Source organism: Bos grunniens, chromosome 2 (assembly GCF_055505025.1).
Source record: "Bos grunniens cultivar Pamir isolate PY7600 chromosome 2, Bosgru_T2T1.0, whole genome shotgun sequence".
Taxonomy (NCBI): Eukaryota; Metazoa; Chordata; class Mammalia; order Artiodactyla; family Bovidae; genus Bos; species Bos grunniens.
In genome coordinates, this window is record NC_141166.1 from 6,244,240 (window position 1) to 6,266,918 (window position 22,679).

Genomic DNA, 22,679 nt, shown 5'->3' on the forward strand with positions numbered 1-22,679 from the left:
TTGTTTTTTGATGTTGAGTTGTGTGAGCTGCTTGTATATTTTGGAGATTAATCCTTTGTCAGTTGCTTCATTTGCAGATATTTTTTCCCATTCTGAGGGTTGCCTTTCATCTTGTTGACAGTTATATTCTGAGTTACTGGTGTTTATGATTTCAGCATATCAGTTTGTGGGGTGGGCACAATTTAGTCCATAACATTCACTATAGGTCATTCTTTTTAAATAGTTGCATGATATTCCCTTGTAATATAACCTGTTTTACCATTTCCCTGTTGGTGTGCATTTTGCTCCTGCAAGCAAGGCTGTGGTAAATATGTTTGTGCCTTCCTCTTTGCATACGTGGAGAACGTTTTAGAAATGGAACTGCCAGATCAAAGAATGTATATATTAAATTTTGGTAGGTACTGGCCTAGATGTGGGAGTCTTGTTCCTTATTGTTACTGATATTTTTTGAAAACAAAAATTTGCTTTGTGTATTATGTCCTAATGTAAAAACCACATTTTATTTTCAAGGGTATATCATTGACTTTCACTTTACATTTTGATGGGGTATAAAAACAACCCCCTATAGAAGACTGCTTAATCAGATTCTGAATTAACTGCTTATGTGGGTCATTTCAGGGCTTCCCAGGTGGTGCTAATGGTAAAGAACCTGCCTGCCAATGTAGGAGACAAGAGATGTGGTCGATCCCTGGGTTGGGAAGATCCCCTGGAGGAGGGCATGGCAACCCACTCCAGTATTCTTGCCTGGAGAATCCCCATGGACAGAGGAGCCAGGTGGGCTACAGCCCATGGGGTCACAAAGAACTAGACACCACTGTAGCGACTTTTGCATACAGCACACTGGGTCACTTCACAATGATAAAAAACATTCATATAAGTGCTGTACAGAGGAGTAACTCAGTTAATTATTACAACCTGTGGTGTAAGTACTATTTCTGTTTTTAATGGAGAAACAAGATCTTGAAAAGAGGTTAAGCTTGCCCAAAGTCACACAGGAAGGGAAATGTAAAATTCAGACTGAAAGTGAAAGTGTTAGTCACTCAGTTGTGTCCACTCTTTGCAACCCCATGGACTGTAGTCTACCAGACTCGTTTGTCCATGGAGTTTCCAAGGTAATAATACTGAAGTGGGTTGCCATTCCCTTCTCGGGGGGAATTTTCCTGACCCAGGTATGACACTCAGGTCTCCTGCATTGCAGGCGATTTCTTTACCAGCTGAACCACCAGGGAAGCCCCCCAGATCCCTAGTGGGCTGCTTGACTTGAAAGATTTTGTGCCTGCCTCCTCTGTATTGCTTTCCTGGCTATGTTAGAGTCTTGCTAAATATTTGCTGCATGATTAATTGTTACTTTGCCAACAAAGGTTCGTCTAGTCAAGGCTATGGTTTTTCCTGTAGTCATGTATGGATGTGAGAGTTGGACTGTGAAGAAGGCTGAGCGCCGAAGAATTGATGCTTTTGAACTGTGGTGTTGGAGAAGACTCTTGAGAGTCCCTTGGACTGCAAGGAGATCCAACCAGTCCATTCTAAAGGAGATCAGCCCTGGGATTTCTTTGGAAGGACTGATGCTACAGCTGAAACTCCAGTGCTTTGGCCACCTCATGCGAAGAGTTGACTCATTGGAAAAGACTCTGATGCTGGGAGGGATTGGGGGCAGGAGGAGAAGGGGACGACAGAGGATGAGATGACTGGATGGCATCACTGACTCGATGGACGTGAGTCTTGAGTGAACTCAGGGAGTTGGTGATGGACAGGGAGGCCTGGCGTGCTGCGATTCATGGGGTCGCAAAGAGTCGGACAGGACTGAGCGACTGATCTGATCTGATCTGATCTGTCTCTTCTTTAAGAAAAGGCTGATTGCAGCCCTTTCTGTAACATTCAAAAGCTCTTGCTACAAATGTGACATTGGAATTTAAGGTACAAATGTGGCATTTAGTTTAAGATGTTCTTTGAGATCAGAGTGAGGGGATTTCAGAAAGGAAATCCTAACCTTGTCAAGTAGAAGCAAGGATTTTTCTTATATATAGTATTTAGATGGTTTCATTTCACAACAGTCATTTCGATCTTTTTCATATGGCCATTTTGGTTTTTGCAGATTATAATTGGGGATAAAAGTAAGGTGCCAGATTAGGTGTTTACTCTGTACCAGGTGATAATCAATAGTTTTATACACATTGCTTTGTTTCTCTTGGTGGCAGTTTTATGAGTTAGATGTTATTGTAGAGAAAAGATATAGAAGTGAAGTAACTTGCTGGCATTACGTGAAGTAACTTGCTGGGATTACATACATTAAAATTTTGAATTCTAGCTCAGTACTGTATTAAGTGCCTTGGGAAGGAGATAAAAAAGTATAAGCCTAGGTTTTCCTCTCAGAGAGCTTAAGCTCTTTTAGAATAAACGCAAACTTATGTGAATAAAAACAACATAATTAAGTGCTCAGTTGTGTTTTACATTTGTTCAGTGAGTATCTACTGTGTCCAGTATTGATCTATGTTCTGGGAATACAGCAGAGTCCCTGCCTTCACAGAGATTTCCTTATTTTTTACCTGTCTTCCTTTACTGCAATATAACATAAACAAGATAATGATAGATTATGACTATACTATAATGGAAATAAACAGGATAATACAATAGAGGGAGAGGGCTGGATAGTACTCTACATAGTGTATTTAGGGGAGAATTTTCTGAAGAGATGATTTGAGCTGAGATGTGAAGGATGAGAAGTCAAATGGTGTTGTGAACAGGGGAAGGACTATTTGGCAAGTATAAAGGCCTGTAGGCAGGACAGGACTTGACATGTTTGAGGAATATAGTGAGACATGTATAGCTAGAGCATGAAGAGTGAAAGGGATAGAGTATGAGATAGGAAACTTAAGAGCTAAGAAGGGCCTTGCCATGGAAGTTCAGAGACTTCGGGCAGTTTCTGATAGCTGCAATAGTTAGGGACTGTGTTTCAGATAAGGTGGGAATTGGGGATGGGAAATTAGGATAGAAACAGGATGAGTTGTAAGGCTAGACATCCAAGATTTGGAGAGATTTTATGGATAAAAACATAGACATTGAAATAAGCACCAAACTGTATTAGATGATTTAAATAATATCAGGCAACACGCAATTGATTAGATGGGCCGAGTAAGACGCAAACTTAGGTGAACAATTTCAGTCCTGTTTTGCTTAGGTTGCCAGACCTCAGAGCTGTAGCAAATTTAGACTTGAGATTTGGGATCTGTGAAATGCTGTCTTTTGTTATCTGATCTTTTGCAGGAAACTGAGGGGAGATTTGAGTGTGTTTTAATATCTCCTTAATTAAGAGGAACAGAATGCTGCTGCTGCTGCTAAGTCTCTTCAGTCGTGTCCGAGTCTGTGCGGCCCCATAGACGGCAGCCCACCAGGCCCCGCCGTCCCTGGGATCCTCCAGGCAAGAACACTGGAGTGGGTTGCCATTTCCTTCTCCAATGCATGAAAGTGAAAAGTGAAAGTGAAGTCGCTCAGTCGTGTCTGACTCTTAGTCACCCCATGGACTGCAGCCCACCAGGCTCCTCCGTCCATGGGATTTTCCAGGCAAGAGTGCTGGAGTGGGGTGCCATTATAGGAAACTGCATTTAAGGGTGTCCGTACTAGTAATATTGTGAGGGAGGCTGTGCAGTGTCGGTGCTGATTTCCTTACTGTCTGTGTGTGCCACTAGGGTTATTGTCCCAAGCGGATGTGAACTTCGTTCCAGGCATGGGGGGCATGGCTATGTATAGGACAGTGCTCAGCACTTATTAAGTGTTTGTTGAATGAGTGAATAAATCTACAAGTCTTGAATATTTTGAGGGAAAATCTTACTGTAATTTCCCTTCTTTTCTAATCAGATTGTTAGTACTCTTATACATTTTTGCATACTCTTCAAATTTTCCGAAGTGTTTTGAAATATATTACACTCAGAAATTATATAGCTTAGTAGATACTTACTAATTGGACTACATTTTTTTTTTTTTTTTGAGTCACAAAGACAGTAAAAAATGATTACTTTGGCTAGCATCCCTTAATTTTTGGTAGTTTGAGGAAGGAAAACTCAGCAAGGTTCTAAAAATAAGGACTCCTGTTCTTACTGGATCAGACATTTCTGAATGAAGTCATTTTCAGAAACGAAGCTGACACAGCAGACTTGGAGCCCTGCTGAAAACATCCTTTTACCACACAGGATCATCATCTTTCATTGTATGAGTGCTGCTGTCAGCACTTTCCCCTGACAGTTGGTTTATTTGTTTGTTGTCTCAAGGACCCAGAGAACCTTAATTTGGCACCCGCTTCTCTACTGTCTCATGTAGGTTGTAGTTTCACAATATATATCAATTTCTTTCACAACTGGTAGAGAATGGAAGAATTGAGTAAATGCCTTAATGAATGCCTAATGTTTGCTTTTCAATACTTTGCATATGCTAATGCATCTAATTGTCAGCTGGAGAGATTAGAAATTTTGCAGCCATTTTGTGGGGGAGAGATACATGAAGAATTTGAGATGTTTTTGCCCAAAGATTCTGTTTTATGTAACATCTGGAAAGTACATTTAGGAGAGGGGAGAAAAACCCATTATCTTTTCCAGCAATCAAAGGCTTTTGTAGTGTTACCACATTCTGTCCAAGTCTGTTTCCCTGATTTCTTTGACTAATTTTGGTGCGAATTTTACATATATCTGCCAATATCAAGTTAAACATTTGAGAGGAAAAAAGCAACAACAGGGCTCTCAGACATGTACCAGGAGACTTCATCCTTTAATTTATGGACTTAATTTTAGAGGTGAATAAGTAGAATTTTGGGGGAAAATAAGCGTACTCACAGCTATTTAGGGGCTTACTTGGTGGTTCAGACTGTAAAGAATCTGCCTGCAATGTAGGATACCTGGGTTTAATCCCTGGGTCGGAAGATCTTCTGGAGAAGGGAATGGCAGTCCACTCCAGTATTCTTGCCTGGAGAACTCCATAGACAGAGGAGCCTGGCGGACTACAATCCATAGGGTTGCACAGAGTCCGACATGACTGAGTGACTAATACTTTGACTTTCACAGCTATTTAAGGATAGGAGAACAAAATAAAGTTTGGTTTTTGCAAAAATAGCAGATTTATTAGCTTTATTTAAAGCAAAACAAATACGTTCTTATTTTTATTTTACCACCTTTCTTGATAAAGGATTCTGGCCTTCACTCATTTCTTCCTATTAGAACAGACACCTGGAAGATGGAACATAAACAATTGAAACAACCAGTCAGCTTTTAGGGAACATGTACTGGCTTGAGTGAGGAGATCAAGGTGTAAAAAATTTTGATTATTTCAGGAGGGTTTTCTGTAAAGAAAACTTTTGGATACTGCATAAGATATGAGACCTGGTAACCTAGCCTCTACTCTGTTAATTATTCTAAAAAATCATCTAATTGCTCTGTTATTTACTTCCACAACTTAAGTGCACAACAAAATCATTCTCATAGAGCTCAGTCAATTAAGTAAACAGGGTTGGGGATTTTATTTTACTCCCCTTAAAAGCTAACATGTTAGCCTTTTATTGTTTTACAGACGCTGGCAGAAAACATGGGTCAGAGACAACGAATATAATTAAGCCATAGCCAGCAGCAGGAGATGAGAGTGTTGTGTGCCACATCGTTTACCCCTAAGACTTACAGATGGGCTGTGCAGTGGGTTTGAGTCATAGCTGAGGAGCACCGAGCTTGGGGAACGTACTATCCAGTAGCATGCAGAAGGCCACCTTGCTCTTTGTCCCCGAGGGAGACTTTTCTGTACCCTTCAAGGTTGTTGGCTGCAAACATAACCCTGTGACATGGTCTGGATAGAGTGATCAGGGCCTTGCATCCTTAGCATACCTAGAAGATGCTTCGGACCACAAGAGACCTGTGAGGACTGTCTCTCCCTACACAGGGTTGTCTGCTTTTTACTAACAGAAAGTTACTTTATAGAATTCTGGTTTTAATTTATTGTTCAAATTGGAATGCACACATTTATTATTGAAAACTGAAGCAAACCATGTGATCATATTAAGCTTCTTTTGGATTTTATTAGAGCAGATAAGTTTGAGCAGTAGTTGAATCATTTTGACCTTTTGAATGAGCACCAACGTTTTCTAAGATGATTCCTTGTTTACTTAGGACACTGAAAACAGATTATCAAGTTCAAAAAGAACTGTATTTATGTGACTTGTTATGTATTTGCCTGAATTCTGAAGAGTTGGGAAAGACAATCAGGCTACATGAGTGTTAACTGTCTGGCACTGGGGCAAGTCCTTTGCGTTTAGGCCAGAATTATCTGCAAAATGATGGGAGATTCAGTTCATTAAGGAATATTCCAATTTTGAAGGAAAATCATATTCTTTATTTGGGTTCTTTTAAGTAATATTGGATGAATTCCTAAATTTAGTTTGAAACTAAGTGTCCCTTTCAAGGTCTTACAGTATATTGCTTGTTTTGGGGGAGAAAGGCATCTAGGGCGGAGGTGCAGTAGAGTTTCTGGGCAGATCTGCGAAAGGCTGTATGCACCATATTCTCCAAAAGCGACTGGATGTGACAGGAGAGACAAGTGGCACCAATTTATTTATTCTGTCTAATCCTGTAACCAGAGCAGCTGTGTCATCAGATATGTAAGGAAGGCTTGTTATTCAGGATTCTTATTCTCTTGATTCTTGATGCCTCTTTCCTGTATCTTAAGTATGAAAATGGGTTGCTTCAGAGAGAACTGTATTTCAGATGAAGAGTATTACTTTGGGTGTATTTTGTGTTAGTGTGAATGTAGTATTTTTTTCTGATATCACTTCTCTCAATTCCATTCTAACACTTAACTCCCAGAATTAGTGTAGACCCCACAGCTTAAGGGCTCAGCCCCACAAGACTGCCTCAGCTTCAGGCAGCAGCTGCAGATGGGGTGCCGAGGCTATCCACCCTGCTGCCTGGCTGATGGCAAATTTGGGATATGGGATACAGGTCCTCTCCAGACAGGCACTCTCCAGCACAATGTGGTGACTAACTTGGAAGCTCTCTTAAATCTTCTTGTTCAACAGTTTTCACAGATCTCAGTTTCTAGTGCCCTCCTCCCCATCCCCTATTGCTGAGGTTGACAGGTAGGGCTGAAAATTCTAACCCTCTCATTGCATGGCCTTTCTGATGAGCAGTCCCATCCCAAGGCTATCCAGGGGCCCCTTCCTAGTCAGTATTAGGAAGGAGCTTATTATGAATGACAAAAGATAGTGCCATCATTTAGGGGAACTTCAAGGGTTTAGGAGTTCTGTGACAGGAATCCTGCACAAAGACTATTTTTACCACAGTGAATAGCAAAAATTAGACGTGGGTTTTATTCACACTGTTTACTGTTAATATTTCACATCGTTTTATAAGGGATATAATAATCTGATTGAGAATACGTATTTTTTGCAAAGCATGCTTATTAGCAAATGCTCTTTGTGCCTTATGCCTTATGCCTAGAATGAACGATGGTGCATGGGAAGACAAGGCATCTGTGGCTCGGAGCTTTGTTCCCTTCCCCTGTGTGAATTCTTTTCCTCCGGGATTGCATTGTCTGGTGGAGTTTAGTTGGCATCTAGCTAATAATGGGAGAAGGCAATGGCACCCCACTCCAGTATTCTTGCCTGGAAAATCCCCTGGACGGAGGAGCCTGGTAGGCTGCAGTCCATGGGGTCGCTAAGAGTCGGACACGACTGAGCGACTTCACTTTTACTTTTCACTGTCCTGCATTGGAGAAGGAAATGGCAACCCACGCCAGTGTTCTTGCCTGGAGAATCCCAGGGACGGAGGAGCCTGGTGGGCTGCTGTCTATGGGGTCACACAGAGTCGGACACGACTGAAGTGACTTAGCAGCAGCAGCAGCTAATAATGATGCTAAAGAGAGAGTTCCAAAGTCTCTTTATTTTTATTTAAATATTTATTGATTTGGCTGTGCTGGGTCTTAGTTGCAGCATGTGGGATCTAGTTCCCTGACCAGGCATCAAACCCAGAATCCCTGCACTGGGAGCTCAGAGTCTTAGTCACTGGACCACCAGGGAAGTCCCCCATTGTCTCTTTAAGTCTAGATAGAGCCCAGGAATCCCAGAAAACTAAAGGGACTTTAGTTTAGAGATTCTTGAAGGGTAATTTGAACTGCCAAAGCATTTAAGAACCTAAGAGAAGGGTTTTGGTGTGGCTGTCAGGAAGAGTGATAGATACTGGGAAGGAATGTAGATCACCTTATTTCACAATTTTTCTTCCTTAGGATTGGCAGTCATTTTTTGTGCCTAAGGTTGCTCAGCGCCAACCAATTCCAAGTTATGGTACAAATGAACTTCATTATTAAAAAGAAAATAGTATTTAGCTGTTGGTGCAAAATGACTTCTAGCCACTCTGGATAGCAGAATGATAAATTGGTACTACATAGCCTCTTTGGTGTTACAGTGATTTGACATGGCTTAAATAGAGAGTTAGCATAAGATCTACCAACATGTCTGGCCGAGTTTGCTCCATGTTGTTGAAGCTGCCATTATGTATGTTGCAAAAACAGTCTCTCCCCTGGTCCCTTACTTCCTTCCCATCTGTGGGTCATCTGGTGACATTTTAATACATGATAATATTAATATTACATGTCAAATGCTTTGCAGAATAGTCCTAATTAAGTTGGAACTTGACTCTGAAATGACCACCTTTGTAATGATAACTCTAAATTTGACTACATTTGTAAGGTGTAAACATTTACTAAGCATTTATTGGAGGCCAGGCACTTTTACTTCTTTACATATATTATCTTCTTCATTCAACTTTATGAGAGTGGTATTATTATCATTTTTTATCATTTTATCATTATTATCATTTTTTAGATAAGTGAAAACAGCAGTTAAATAGCTTGCCTAAGGTAACATAAGCTAGAGTGGTAGAGCCAGTCTGACTTCTCAACCAGTGCTCTTAGCTGGGGTCGCACAACCGGTTTCTGATAGATTGCTGAACTGTCAGGTTAGGAAGCCTAAGAAAAGGAAGATTTGTGAGTATAGAGATAGAAAGGGGAAGAGCGAACTCTATTTTACAAATTCTCGCTTCCTTTCTCCCCAGTAAAGATTGAGTGGTTGTCTGCAGGGTGAAGAAATAGGAAATGAACTTAACCCCGCTTCCTTGCTCCTCCTCTAGCTTCCTCTGCCTAATGCTGGCAACTGTCATATACGTGCCACTTCATTTGTAGTGATCATGTTTGTTTTTATTAATGTCACCTCTCAGGAGAAATTGGTAGAGTGTATAGAGTTTTAGAGCAGAACCTTGACAGGCTGCTTGGGCTTAAATTCCAGTTCTGCCATGTACTCAGAGAAGGCGATGGCACCCCACTCCAGTACTCTTGACTGGAAAATCCCAGAGATGGAGGAGCCTGGTAGGCTGCAGTCCATGGGGTCTCGAAGAGTCGGACACGACTGAGCGACTTCACTTTCACTTTTCACTTTCATGCCTTGGAGAAGGAAATGGCAACCCACTCCAGTGTTCTTGCCTGGAGGATCCCAGGGACGGGGGAGCCTGGTGGGCTGCCGTCTATGGGGTCGCACAGAGTCGGACACGACTGAAGCGACTTAGCAGCAGCAGCAACCATTTACTGGCTCAGTCATCTTGATCTAGTTACTTAACTTCACTGAACCCTCCTTTTCTTACCTGTGAAACAGTGATGTATAGTACATACCTCAGAGTTGTTGAGAGGATGGCATGTACAGATATGTGTAATATGTTTAGAACAGTATGTGACGCAGAGTAAGTGCTATATAAGTGTTGGCACTGGCACTGTTATTTGAGAACACTTAGGTTGAACCAGTATTAAAGCACCTCTGAAGTATCTTGGTTCATGATCTCTCAGTATCCAACATGAGTTTTGTGTTACTAAATACCTGGTTGATACAGATAATTTACAGTGATTAATTTGGATTCTACTTTTAAGAAACTCACTTCTTGGAGATTTAAATGCCTGTAGTGTTTATTTTAGTTTGCATTCTTTTGTTACTGGTAGTTTTTGTCTGGTTATCATATGTGGTTGTGGTTCTCGGACTTCTCTGTATATGAGAGTTAAATAGGGAGGATTGAGATCTGGTTTATAAGATTTGAGGTGATGGTCCAGGAATCTGAATTGATAACAAATTCATTTCGGGTAATCCTGACTGTGATTGCTTGAGGTAATAGTTTTGGAATTGCTGATTTAGAGGCTGAATTCAAGTATAACAGTAAAAAGAGATTATATAAAACATATTAACAGTGTGAACATTGATAAACAGAAACCTCATTTAAGCTGGAGTCAGGCTTCTCAGGTGGTGCTGAATTGAAGTGGAAGTCACCTCTTTGTGACCCCATGGACTCTACAGTCCATGGAATTCTCCAGGTCAGGATACTGGAGCAGGTGGCCTTTCCCTTCTCCAGGGGATCTTCCCACCCACCCCAGGGATCAAACCCAGGTCTCCCATATTGTAGGGGGATTCTTTACCAACTGAGCTTTCAGGGAAATCCCAGGTGGCACTAGTGATAAAGAATCCACCTGCCAGTGCAGGAGATGCAAGAGACACAAGTTCGAGCCCTGGGTCAGGAAGATTCCCTGGAGTAGGAAATGGCAGTCTACTCCAATATTCTTGCCTGGACAATTCCACGGGTAGAGGAGCCTGGTGGGATACACTCCGTAGGGTCTCAGGCTACAGTCCATGGGATTGCAAAGAGTTGAACACGACAGCACGTACTGCAAGGAGATCCAACCAGTCCATCCTAAAGGAAGTCAGTCCTGAATATTCATTGGAAGGACTGAAGCTGAAGCTGAAACTCCAATACTTTGGCCACCTGACATGAAGAACTAATTCATTTGAAAAAACCCTGATGCTGGGAAAGATTGTAGGCAGGAGGAGAAGGGGACGACAGAGGATGAGATGGTTGGATGGCATCACCGACTCAATCGACATAAGTTTGAGTAAACTCCAGGAGTTGGTGATGGACAGGGAGGCCTGGCGTGCCGCAGTCCATGGGGTCGCAAAGAGTCTGACACGACTGAGTTACTGAACTGAAATGAGCACAGCAGCAGGTGAGCAGAAGGGGGAGCTCTCACACCCTACCACTAGATTTTAATTGTCCACCTGGAAATTACTTTTGTATCTCCAGCAGGGAGAAGGTAAAATAACTGGCTGTTTTATTGTTTTAGATAAACAGTTGTCAGATTTTCATCAGTTTGCATGTGGGCAATGATGGTTTGTAATCCCAGGGGATCTTCCTGACCCAGGGGTGGAACCCAGGTCTGCTGCATTGCAGGCAGATTCTTCACCATCTGAGCCAGGAGGGAAACCTGACTGGGTCTGTTCCCATACCAAAATTATATTGTTTTGTTTTAAAACTCCATTAAAAAAATTATATCTATTTGTGTGACTGTGCCAAGCCTTGCCTCTGGCATGTGGGATTGTGTGATCTTTCATTGTGGCATGCAGGATCTAGTTCCTCGACCAGGGATCAAACCCAGGCCCCCTGCATTTGAAGTATGGAATGTTAGCTGCTGGATCACCAGGGAAGTCCCCTAAAATATATTGTTAACACCTGTTAAGTAACTTGGTTTTAAGGACTGCTCTGTAAATAGAGAAAAGTGCAGGAAATACAGAAAGAAATAATATGGGAGTCTTCAGGAGAAGAAGAAATATTTGGGTGGATTTCCTGTTGTTTTGTGTGTCATTCACTATTAATAAATAACAGCAAATATAATCAGTTTATTTTAGCCTGTTTTTGATGTGTGTGTTTTGGGTAAAGTGTGAAAAGTTTTGGTTAGGTAAGGCAATGCCAAAAAATGCTCAAACTACCGCACAATTGCACTCATCTCACATGCTAGTAAGTCAGTTCAGTCGCTCAGTCACGTCTGACTCTTTGCGACCCCATGAATCGCAGCACGCCAGGCGTCCCTGTCCATCACCAACTGAGTTCACTCAGACTCACCATCCAGCCATCTCATCCTCTGTCGTCCCCTTCTCCTCCTGCCCCCAATCCCTCCCAGCATCAGAGTCTTTTCCAATGAGTCAACTCTTCGCATGAGGTGGCCAAAGTACTGGAGTTTCAGCTTCAGCATCATTCCTTCTAAAGAAATCCCAGGGCTGATCTCCTTCAGAATGGACTGGTTGGATCTCCTTGCAGTCCAAGGGACTCTCATGCTAGTAAAGTAATGCTCAAAGTTCTCCAAGCCAGGCTTTAGCAATATGTGAACCGTGAACTTCCTGATGTTCAAGCTGGTTTTAGAAAAGGCAGAGGAACCAGAGATCAAATTGCCAACATCCGCTGGATCATGGAAAAAGCAAGAGAGTTCCAGAAAAACATCTATTTCTGCTTTATTGACTATGCTAAAGCCTTTGACTGTGTGGATCACAATAAACTGTGGAAAATTCTGAAAGAGATGGGAATACAAGACCACCTGACCTGCCTCTTGAGAAATCTATATGCAGGTCAGGTAGCAACAGTTAGAACTGGACATGGAACAACAGACTGGTTCCAAATAGGAAAAGGAGTACGTCAAGGCTGTATATTGTCACCCTGCTTATTTAACTTATATGCAGAGTACATCATGAGAAACGCTGGACTGGAAGAAACACAAGCTGGAATCAAGATTTTCAGGAGAAATGTCAATAACCTCAAATATGCAGATGACACCACCCTTATGGCAGAAAGTGAAGAGGAACTAAAAAGCCTCTTGATGAAAGTGAAAGAGGAGAGTGAAAAAGTTGGCTTAAAGCTCAACATTGAGAAAACGAAGATCATTGCATCTGGTCCCATCACTTCATGGGAAATAGATGGGGAAACAGTGTCAGACTTTATTTTTTTGGGCTCCAAAATCACTGCAGATGGTGACTTCAGCCATGGAATTAAAAGACGCTTACTCCTTGGAAGGACAGTTATGACCAACCTAGATAGCCTATTCAAAAGCAGAGACATTATTTTGCCAACAAAGGTTCGTCTAGTCAAGGCTATGGTTTTTCCTGTGGTCATGTATGGATGTGAGAGTGGGACTGTGAAGAAGGCTGAGTGCCGAAGAATTGATGCTTTTGAAGTGTGGTGTTGGAGAAGACTCTTGAGAGTCCCTTGGACTGCAAGGAGATCCAACCAGTCCATTCTGAAGGAGATCAGCCCTGGGATTTCTTTGGAAGGAATGATGCTAAAGCTGAAACTCCAGTACTCCAGTACTTTGCAAAGAGTTGACTCATTGGAAAAGACTCTGACGCTGGGAGGGATTGAGGGCAGGAGGAGAAGGGGACGACAGAGGATGACATGGCTGGATGGCATTACTGACTCAATGGACATGAGTCTAAGTGAACTCAGGGAGTTGGTGATGGACAGGGAGGCCTGGCGTGCTGCGATTCATGGGGTCGCAAAGAGTCGGACACGACTGAGCAACTGAACTGAATTGAACAGTCTACTAAAAAGAGAAGAAAGTGCAGTGCTAGTTTTGCGCCTTTGGATGAAAACAGGTGTGATGGGATTGATTTAACTGGCATACTTGGTAGAGGAATTCATATATATTGAGTATGTGCTAGGAGCCAGGTTCTTTAATATTACTTAATCTTTATAACTTTGCAAGGTGTTGGTTTAAATTATAATTAGTTCTGTTTTTAAATGTGAAAATTGAGGCAAAAAGAGATTTAAGAAATTTGCCCAGGTCACTAGTAAGTGCTGAGCAGAGATTAAAACCGAAGGTTTTTCTGATTTCAGAGTTAGGAAAATTATTGTCATTCTATGTATTAAGTTTATGTAGCTTGGAAATTCTTTCTAGCTTACTAAGCAGGACACGAAAGAAGGGCCTGATTGGTTTGGGGGCTGTTTTTCCTGCTCAAAAAAGATCCAGACTTCTACAAGTTCTCAAAGCAGTAATGTTTAGTGATCTGGCCAAACTATTTGTGATCCCATTTCTCTCACATGAATTCCAGTCTCCATTATCTTTTAGTGGAAAAGCTTAAAGATCTTTCTCAGATAGTGATTTTGTTCTTAACAATGCAGAGGTATTTTTAAAAATTATATTCAGAGGATAAGCCTAATTAGCCAATTTGAAATGTTGTTACCTTGTTTCTAAACTTACACTGTAGACTTACTCTAATACAACTTGTGTTGTATGTTTTGCTCAACACTTACGTTTCCTGGTGGGCATTTTTAGCATTTTCTTACACTTAATGGTATCAGAGACAGCGGTACCACAATTTAGGTTTTCACCATACAAAGAAGGCTTCCCAGATGGTGCTTGTGGTAAAGAAGCTGCCTGTCAGTGCAGGAGACATAAGAGACACCGGTTTGATCCCTGGGTTGGGAAGATCCCCTGGAGTAGGAAGTGGCAACCCTCTCCAGTATCCTTGCCTGGAGAATCCCATGGACAGAGGAGCCTGACGGGCTAAAGTCCATAGGGTTGTAAAGAGTCAGACACAACTGAAATGACTTAGCATGCATGCAGTATATAAGAACCAGTATCCTAAATCTGTTATTTGTGAAATGTCTGTCCTGAAGACAGTTCATTTTGATAAATTTCCTAATATACCTATAATAAAAAAAGAGGAATTCATCTTGAATTAGATTTAAATGTTTCTCTTTTAATACATTTATTAATGATAGCTTCTTTTTTCTTTGGAATGTTGTAGGCCAGCTTTAACCTTCTCCGTCATAGCTTGTGATAGTTTGTGACTTAGCAATGTGGCAGTGGTATTTGTGTCTTTAGTCATGGAAACTTTTTGTTTTAAACTTTTTCTTTATTTCTAGAGAATTTTAGTGAAAATTTTAAGAAATGTTAGCTCTTCCTTTACGAGAAGTTTCAAGTTTAGAAATGGCCTGATGATTTTGTATTTGCTAGGTTGTATGAGTTATAAGTCTTAAAAGTGAATACCATAGGTAGACTGAAGATAAGGATCATCATATTTAAGGATGACAGTTTTAACCACAGTTAAAATTTAACAGTAACATTTATATTAACAATAGTATTTATCTTAGCTGTTTTTAAGACAAAGTTCAAAAGTGGTCAAGTTTACTATAAAGTTACTTGATAAATCCAAATATTACTATTTTAGTAATTGTAAGACTATATTGTCTACACTTAACATCTCTAATTTAGGATGTATTTTAAAAATTGTTGTCTTAGGGTCTGTGAAATATGGAGTTTAAGATTTCAGTTCTGCTGCTGTAACTGAGAAGTCCAAAATACTAGGGACTTAATGAAGGCAAAGTTTCTTTCTCCTGTAAAAGTCCTGGAAGGTAAAGTCCTGGAAGGTAATGCAGGGCTGGCCTCTCCTATGGTGTTACTTATCCTTAGCTATAATTTCTGTCTTTTGGTTCACTGTGACTGCTTTCACATCTGTTATGATGTATTCTAGCCTACAGGCCAGGTGGGACAGAGAAACTATTTCCCTTGTTTTTAAGGCTGGTCTTGAAAATTACATGCTTTGCTTCCATCCCCATTTGCTTGAACTTTGTCACATCTAACTGCACAAGAATTTAGGAAATGTTGTCTTTACTAGGAGCCATGTGCGCCAGTAAAATTCTTTTACTAGAGAAGAGAAGAGCAGTTGCTAGCAGTCTCTGCCACCTTGCTCAAACCTTACTTTCTGGCCCGTGTTTATGATTAAACTCTATGTAAAATGAAATTACCCATAATGGTCATGAGACATGGAAGATGCAAGAACTGAACTTGAAATTTATTTTTAGGAAGATAATTCTGTAGGATGATCAGAAGTCTCTGCTTACCTTTGTTTCCTTCACTCTGAATTGGAAATAAATTTTACAGAAGACCTTGTGTTTTAGCAGTCCCTGGTAGCTCAGCTGGTAAAGAATCTGCTTGCCATGCAGGTAGACCCCAGTGTGATCCCTGGGTTGGAAAGATCCCCTGGAGGAGAGCATGGCAACTCACTCCAGTGTTCTTGCCTGGAGAATCCGCATGGACAGAGGAGCTTGGTGGGCTACAGTCCATGGGGTTGCAAAAGAGTCAGACACGACTGAGCAACTAAGCACAGCACATCCTGTTTTTCAGAGGCGGATTGAGGAACCATGAGAAGACAGCTATTCCTGTTTTCTCCTCTTGCTTTTATTAATCAGTAGAAGACATTCTTCTAGAATAATTCTCTAGAATTAATTTAGTACTTGGTGTAGTGTGATTATTTCGATAAATAATTTGATTTAGTTTAGGAGTCAAGATCCTTAACCTAGTATGAGTATGCTAGTGCATTGTTCTCTAGTGCATTACAGGGAAAAGAGAAAGATAAAAAAGGAGGTTAAATACAGAGAAGTGCAGTCAAGATGATTTTGGTGAAGAAAGGAAGAAGGTATATTTCCTGTATGTTACCCATTCCTCATATATATACAGAGATACTAACAGGCAGAAAGGGAAGAGGAACTAAAAAGCCTCTTGATGAAAGTGAAAGAGGAGAGTGAAGAAGTTGGCTTAAAGCTCAACATTGAGAAAAACGAAGATCATGGCATCCGGTCCCATCACTTCATGGAAAATAGATGGGGAAACAGTGGAAACAGTGTCAGACTTTATTTTTCTGGGCTCCAAAATCACTGCAGATGGTGACTGCAGCCATGAAATTAAAAGACGCTTACTCCTTGGAAGGACAGTTATGACCAACCTAGATAGCCTATTCAAAAGCAGAGACATTATTTTGCCAACAAAGGTCCGTCTAGTCAAGGCTATGGTTTTTCCTGTGGTCATGTATGGATGTGAGAGTGGGACTGTGAAGAAGGCTGAGCGCCGAAGAATTGATGCTTTTGAACTGTGGTGTTGGAGAAGACTCTTGAGAGTCCCTTGGACTGCAAGGAGATCCATTCTGAAGGAGGTCAGCCCTGGGATTTCTTTGGAAGGAATGATGCTAAAGCTGAAACTCCAGTACTTTGGCCACTTCATGCGAAGACTTGACTCATTGGAAAAGACTCTGATGCTGGGAGGGATTGGGGGCAGGAGGAGAAGGGGACGACAGAGGATGAGATGGCTGGATGGCATCACTGACTCGATGGACGTGAGTCTGAGTGAACTCAGGGAGTTGGTGATGGACAGGGAGGCCTGGCGTGCTGCGATTCATAGGGTCACAGAGAGTCGGACACGACTGAGCGACTGAACTGAACTGAACTGAAAGTCATGCTTAAGAGTTGTGGAGGTTACTATAGGAGCATATAGGCCTGGCATCTAATTCTGTTGACATTTTTATGTTAATAAGGTGGCATCTCTAGCTAACAAGAAATTGTAATCCCTTCAGATTTATAAGAAAAAGAATTTAATCTTAAAAATAGATATATAGGTAGTGCTGTTCTTTATTCTTTCAGAAAAACTTAAGATTTTCACTAAGATGTCATATATCCCAGTTTCATAGATGTCAACATGTTGGGGTAAAATGGCTGGTAACAAGTGTAAGGAACCTTTGGTAAAGATATGTTCTGATTTTAGAAATGCTTAAGTTTAAAAACAAGCATCTCAGAATTGATAAAATTAATAAATCTTGGTGTATTTGTAATTAATAGTGTCTTAGAATGGAGGACTATAGTAAAAGAAGCTATAGTAATTCTATCTGTTTATAAGTTAGAATGCTTTAGAGTGATCATTTTAAAAGTCTAGATTTTGATCTCTTTATGCCATAAATATTGAATTAGTAGCTTGACAGCTTGGTGCTGAAACAGCCACTGAGACCAGGGATCACCCTGATCTTTGTCCAGTTCTTCATGCCTATTTATCATGTGGGGCAGGTGATGGTGCTCTGCTGCTTATTGGTTATGCCTGAGTAACCATCTTAGATGGGGTAAAGGGACCATTCTTTGAAGCAATGGCCTTTTTTTTGCAGTCTAGTACACATATATGTGTATTCACGCATGTGGGGGCACATACAACTGAAGGAAAAGTTGCACAAAATAACACTTGACATATTAAGTGGGATTCATTCTGAAATAGCATCTTCTCTTTCATTATAAAAAGAACTGTGCTGCTGTTTATATTCTTTTTGTTTTTTTAAGAAAAACACTTAAGTCAAAACAACCAAGGATCAGAAACTTAAGAAAATTGACTCCTATTTGCAAAATCACTGTTTCTCTTCTTTGGTTCTCCTAACGCTGGTAGTTGAGGTGCTGATTCTGTTATTGCTCTGAATGTGTGAGTCTGTTGCTAATTGAAGTAAAACAGTATATATGTAAGTACAAATAATTGAGAGAAGTATTTTTAATCTTTTTGTAGGTCATCATCAAATTTGAAATATTTAAAGTGGATACAAAACTGTTTCAGTGATGCAGACAATTAAGTGCGTTGTTGTGGGTGATGGTGCCGTTGGTAAAACATGTCTCCTGATATCCTACACAACAAACAAATTTCCATCTGAGTATGTACCAACTGTAAGTATAAGGCTTCCATCTGTTAGTGAAATGTATTATAATTTGATATCCTTTTGAAAACTTTCTCTGTGTGTACTGAAATTTTTCTGTTGTCTGCCTTTGTTTCCTGTTTTTAAAGATCTTGACTTCTCATGGGTAAATTATGTACACTTTAAAATTAAACAGCTGAAAAATCAGTGGAAAGTCAGAAGGGGTGACAGAAGGGTTTGCAAGAAGTGCTGGGAGGCAAAACTCCAGTAGACAAGCTTCTAAAGAGTGGTGGTCTCAGTTTGGAGAAGTATGCACTACATCTTGGAATGAGGTGACTTTTTTTTTTTGATATCTTGGCCAATGATTAATCAGTGCTTGGAGTTCTTCGGGATGATTTTGGGGGGGGGGGGCTTGTGACTTCAGGGAAAGTAGTATGTGTCTATGTATTCTCCTTAGGGAATAGAAGGAAAGCTTATGGAGCTGTTGTCCTTGCAGTAATGGTGCTCTAGATTGGCTTTTAGAGGTAGAGAAGACCTGTTTTTCTTATGAGAACATCAACAGAAGCCTATGGAGGTTCTCTCGCACATAATGCTTTTTATCAGCTCCTTAGAAGAGTAGAAGGAAAATGGGGATAACAAAGATCATGAAGTTGGAGAGAGTGAGTTATTTAGAGTAACACTCATTGTGAATATGTTTGGGGATCCAGTTTTATCCCAGGTTGGTTGACCAATCTAGTTGTATAATTATGTTAAAGATAGATGTCCATTCTGTGATGAGAGAGGAGCTAGTGTTGGTTTGGCCTGGCAGCAACCACCTCTGTTAAGTGAGCTATTTTAGAGGTTATAGAGCACCTATGTATGATTAATATGGGATTAGTATTGTTTGGAAGTGAAAAGGAAGAAAATGTACGATTACTTCAGATTAATCTTCGGAGATGAGAGTATTTTTAAGAGGGTGGTGACAGGTTAAAGGTTTGGTAATTATATTTGATTGTAATTGGCAGTCTGTAATGTCCCAGGGCAGATAGTGATTGAAGTAGGCCCAGGTTATAGGAGGAAAAACTAGGGTTTCTTGAAGCGGGAGAAATCATATTTATAAACATGAATATTTTTGAGTTGGCCCATGTGGAGATATCTCGAAGTAAAAGAAGTTCTGAGGCTGAAAGGGACTCTTAGGGACCTTTAGAGATAGATCAATTTTGTGGATCTTGAGTGAAGGCTATCAGAATGTTTGTGTTCCAGTTTCCATTTAAAGTTATTTTCATACAAACGTGATTTCTGAGTCTAAGTGTTTAAGGAGAGCTTGTGGGTGTTTTATGTATGTGTTTGTGTGTAGATCTCTGGAAAAGGATTAGGTATGACTTAACCTAAATGAGAGCTTAACCATATTCTTTTTACTTCCTTGTTCTTGTTGTCAAGAACTGAGTTTCCTTTTAACTGCTACCTCTCCCAAGCCCTTTTTTCCAGTCTATTCTTTTTTTTTTTTTAACATTTAAACAAGCTCCCAACAATCCAGTCCGCTAAAACGTGAATCAGAGAATTGGTGTTAAGCAGAGCTGATATTAAAATGTACCATCCTTCTCTTGGCTGGAAAGCCTTGCTTTTCAATCGTAAATTATTAATAATTCAGAGGAGTCCATGAATTAGTGTTGGGTCTTTTTTCATTTCATTCATTTTTTCATTTTTCATTTGTTGGAACTTTCATTTAGTTACCTCTCATTTTTACAAATTACTTAGTACAGCCTATATATATATATTTGTATATACTGAGTTTGTTTGTTATGGGTTTTGCAGTCTATTTACAAGAGGTATACCCTGTTCAGTTTCCTTAAGTGTATACACACACACACACACACACACCTGTATACTATCCTTAAGTATACTCAGTTCAGAGAAGGTATCTCAGGTCATGTGGTGTGTACCCAGTAATGTGAGTTTTATTCGTGAAGTCCCAACAAAAGACCTGCCAGCCTTTTTGGACACTTTCCTTGAGTAACTTGAGGGGACCTATATTTTTCTCTAACTGGGCATATTTGCAACAAGGCTGCTCTTGTCTTGAACCCTGAAAGGAAAAAGATTATCATGGATCTAGGAGATTTTAATTCTATATTAAAAGGAAATGGCCTGTGAAGAATAATTTCTTAGAAATTAGATTGAAAATTTAGGTAAACTTTAAATTACTGTCTGGAAAGTTTCAAACTTGAATTGTATCATTTCGTATAGCCAGGGGACTCCACTCCTGTCATACCGCTAACCCTTTTGTGGCTTTTTATCTGGGCAGTTGGGGTAGAGCAGACATACCAGAATGCATCTTCTGTCACTTTTTTTTTGAAGAAATGTTAGGTCATGCAAGGGCTTAGTTGGCACGATTGGTCATAGAAGAAACATGGACTGAGAGAGGATTGAGTCTTGGGAAGGAAACTTTGTTTTAGCTTGAGTTGTCTTGTCATGTTTTGACCATCCCCTTGCACACTAACAATGTCATATTTTTCTGTTTTAGGTTTTTGACAACTATGCTGTCACAGTTATGATTGGTGGGGAGCCATATACTCTTGGACTTTTTGATACTGCAGGTGAAAAATTGATGTCTTTTATAATGTTTTTGTCTGTAACTGTAACACTTGGTGGTTGTCTTTTTTCAGACATTTTGGGAAACTAGAGTATTAGCAAACCATTTCCTTTTGTTGATAGCAGGATTGAATATTATGGTGGTCAATGCTTGTCCAAGAAGCAGTCCCAGACCTGGAATGGGAAATAGGTGTCTGGAGTACCCTGACTGGATGGTGTGGAAGGAGGCCAAGTGGGATGAGAGCAGAGTCCATTAGACGGACTCTGCTATCACTCTCATATTTGAAGACTTACTTAGTCTTTAGTATATGTGTCTGTATATTATATATATAGGTAGCTTCTATATTATCATATTATAGCTTGTTTTATATTACATTTGAAAAATTTTGGGGGGCAAACCGGTGTCTAGCTCACAATATTGATATTTGCAGTCAGCTTTTCAAATTTAAGGAATAAATTTCTTCTTTATTTACAGTTTCTCAGTGTTTTTTCCTTATTTTAACAGTAACTGCACATCTAAATCTCTGACTTGTATTATTTCTGTTATCAGTTCAGTTAGGCGAAAGTAACATTCAGAAATTTGTTTTGGTATGTAGGAATTCTAGCCTCTTGGCTTTTTATGAGTTATCCTCTCACTGCCTGCTAGATGACATATTGCTCTTACAGAGTATATCATACTGCCCACTTTCAGGAACTGTCTAGATTTAATTGGGAGGGTGAAATGGAGAGACAGTAGTAAACAGTTAAGTTTAGAGACTTTCTAATGGTGTGTTAGACCTTGAAAATTTTTATGAATTAAAAATTTGAAGAGTAATGGTATATTAGAGGAAACTTGGAAGATGGACAGAGTAAGATAATGACCTACATCTCATGGTTGGTGAAGGATTTTTTTGTTTTTGTGTGCTTTCGGAGGCAATCTGTATACAGAGAAAAGACAATTTATGGCTATCTGAGGTTGAAAATTAATTTTAAACTTCATTTTCAAATTTCAAAACTTATTTTTTATAAACCTTCATGTCTTAATCATTTTTTAAAAATCTTTTTTGAGGTATAGTACAATAGAATTCACTCATTTTAAGTGTTCAGTTTGGTTATTTTTGCTGACTATAGTTGTGGTGGTGGTGTTTTTGCTCAGTCTTGCCCGACTCTCTTGCAACCCTATGCACTGTGGCCTGCCAGCCTCCTCTGCCCATGAGATTTTTCCAGGCAAGAATACTGAAGTGGGTTGCCATTTCCTTCTCCAGAGGATTTTCCTGACCCAAGGATTGAACCTGCCCACGACTCCTGCATTGGGAGGCAGACTCCTCACTGCTGAGCCACCTGGGAAGCCCATCTAGTTGTGTAACTGCCACAATAATGAAGATATGTCATTCTAGGGTTTCCTGTGCCTTTACAGGCAGTCCCTCCCTTTGACCTGGCCCCAGGCAACTGCAGATCTGCCTTCTGTCAGTGTGGTTTCTCTTTTCTAGAATTTCATATCATTGGAACCATATGATCCGTAGCCTTTTGTGTTTTACTTCTTTCACGTAGCATAATTTTTTGGAGATTCATCTGTTATGTTTATCAATAGTTTGTTTCTTTTGTATTCAGTTTATAAATATAACAGTTTGTTTTATCCATTTATCCACCAATAACAAGTTGATGGTTTGGGTTCCGTTTTTAAGCTATGATGGATAATGGTGCTGTGAACATTTATATATATATGTCTTTGTATGGTCACAGCTTGGAAGTGAGTAAGCCTTTACATTTATTAATAGTTGCACAACTTATTACTTCTTTTTATTAAAACATCTATTTT

General features: G+C 40.1%; 1 protein-coding gene across 2 annotated transcripts in view; it reads left to right on the forward strand.

Annotated features, from left to right (window-relative positions):
* The window catches only part of CDC42 (cell division cycle 42), a 54,331-nt gene that overhangs the window by 15,189 nt on the left and 16,463 nt on the right, over positions 1-22,679 (forward strand). For both annotated transcript variants that reach the window (XM_086327593.1, XM_086327603.1), the window contains exons 2-3: positions 18,190-18,344; positions 20,814-20,886. In XM_086327593.1, coding sequence (XP_086183719.1) covers positions 18,240-18,344; positions 20,814-20,886 — 178 coding nt within the window. In that variant the 5' untranslated portion in view covers positions 18,190-18,239. The remainder of the gene's footprint in view (positions 1-18,189; positions 18,345-20,813; positions 20,887-22,679) is intronic.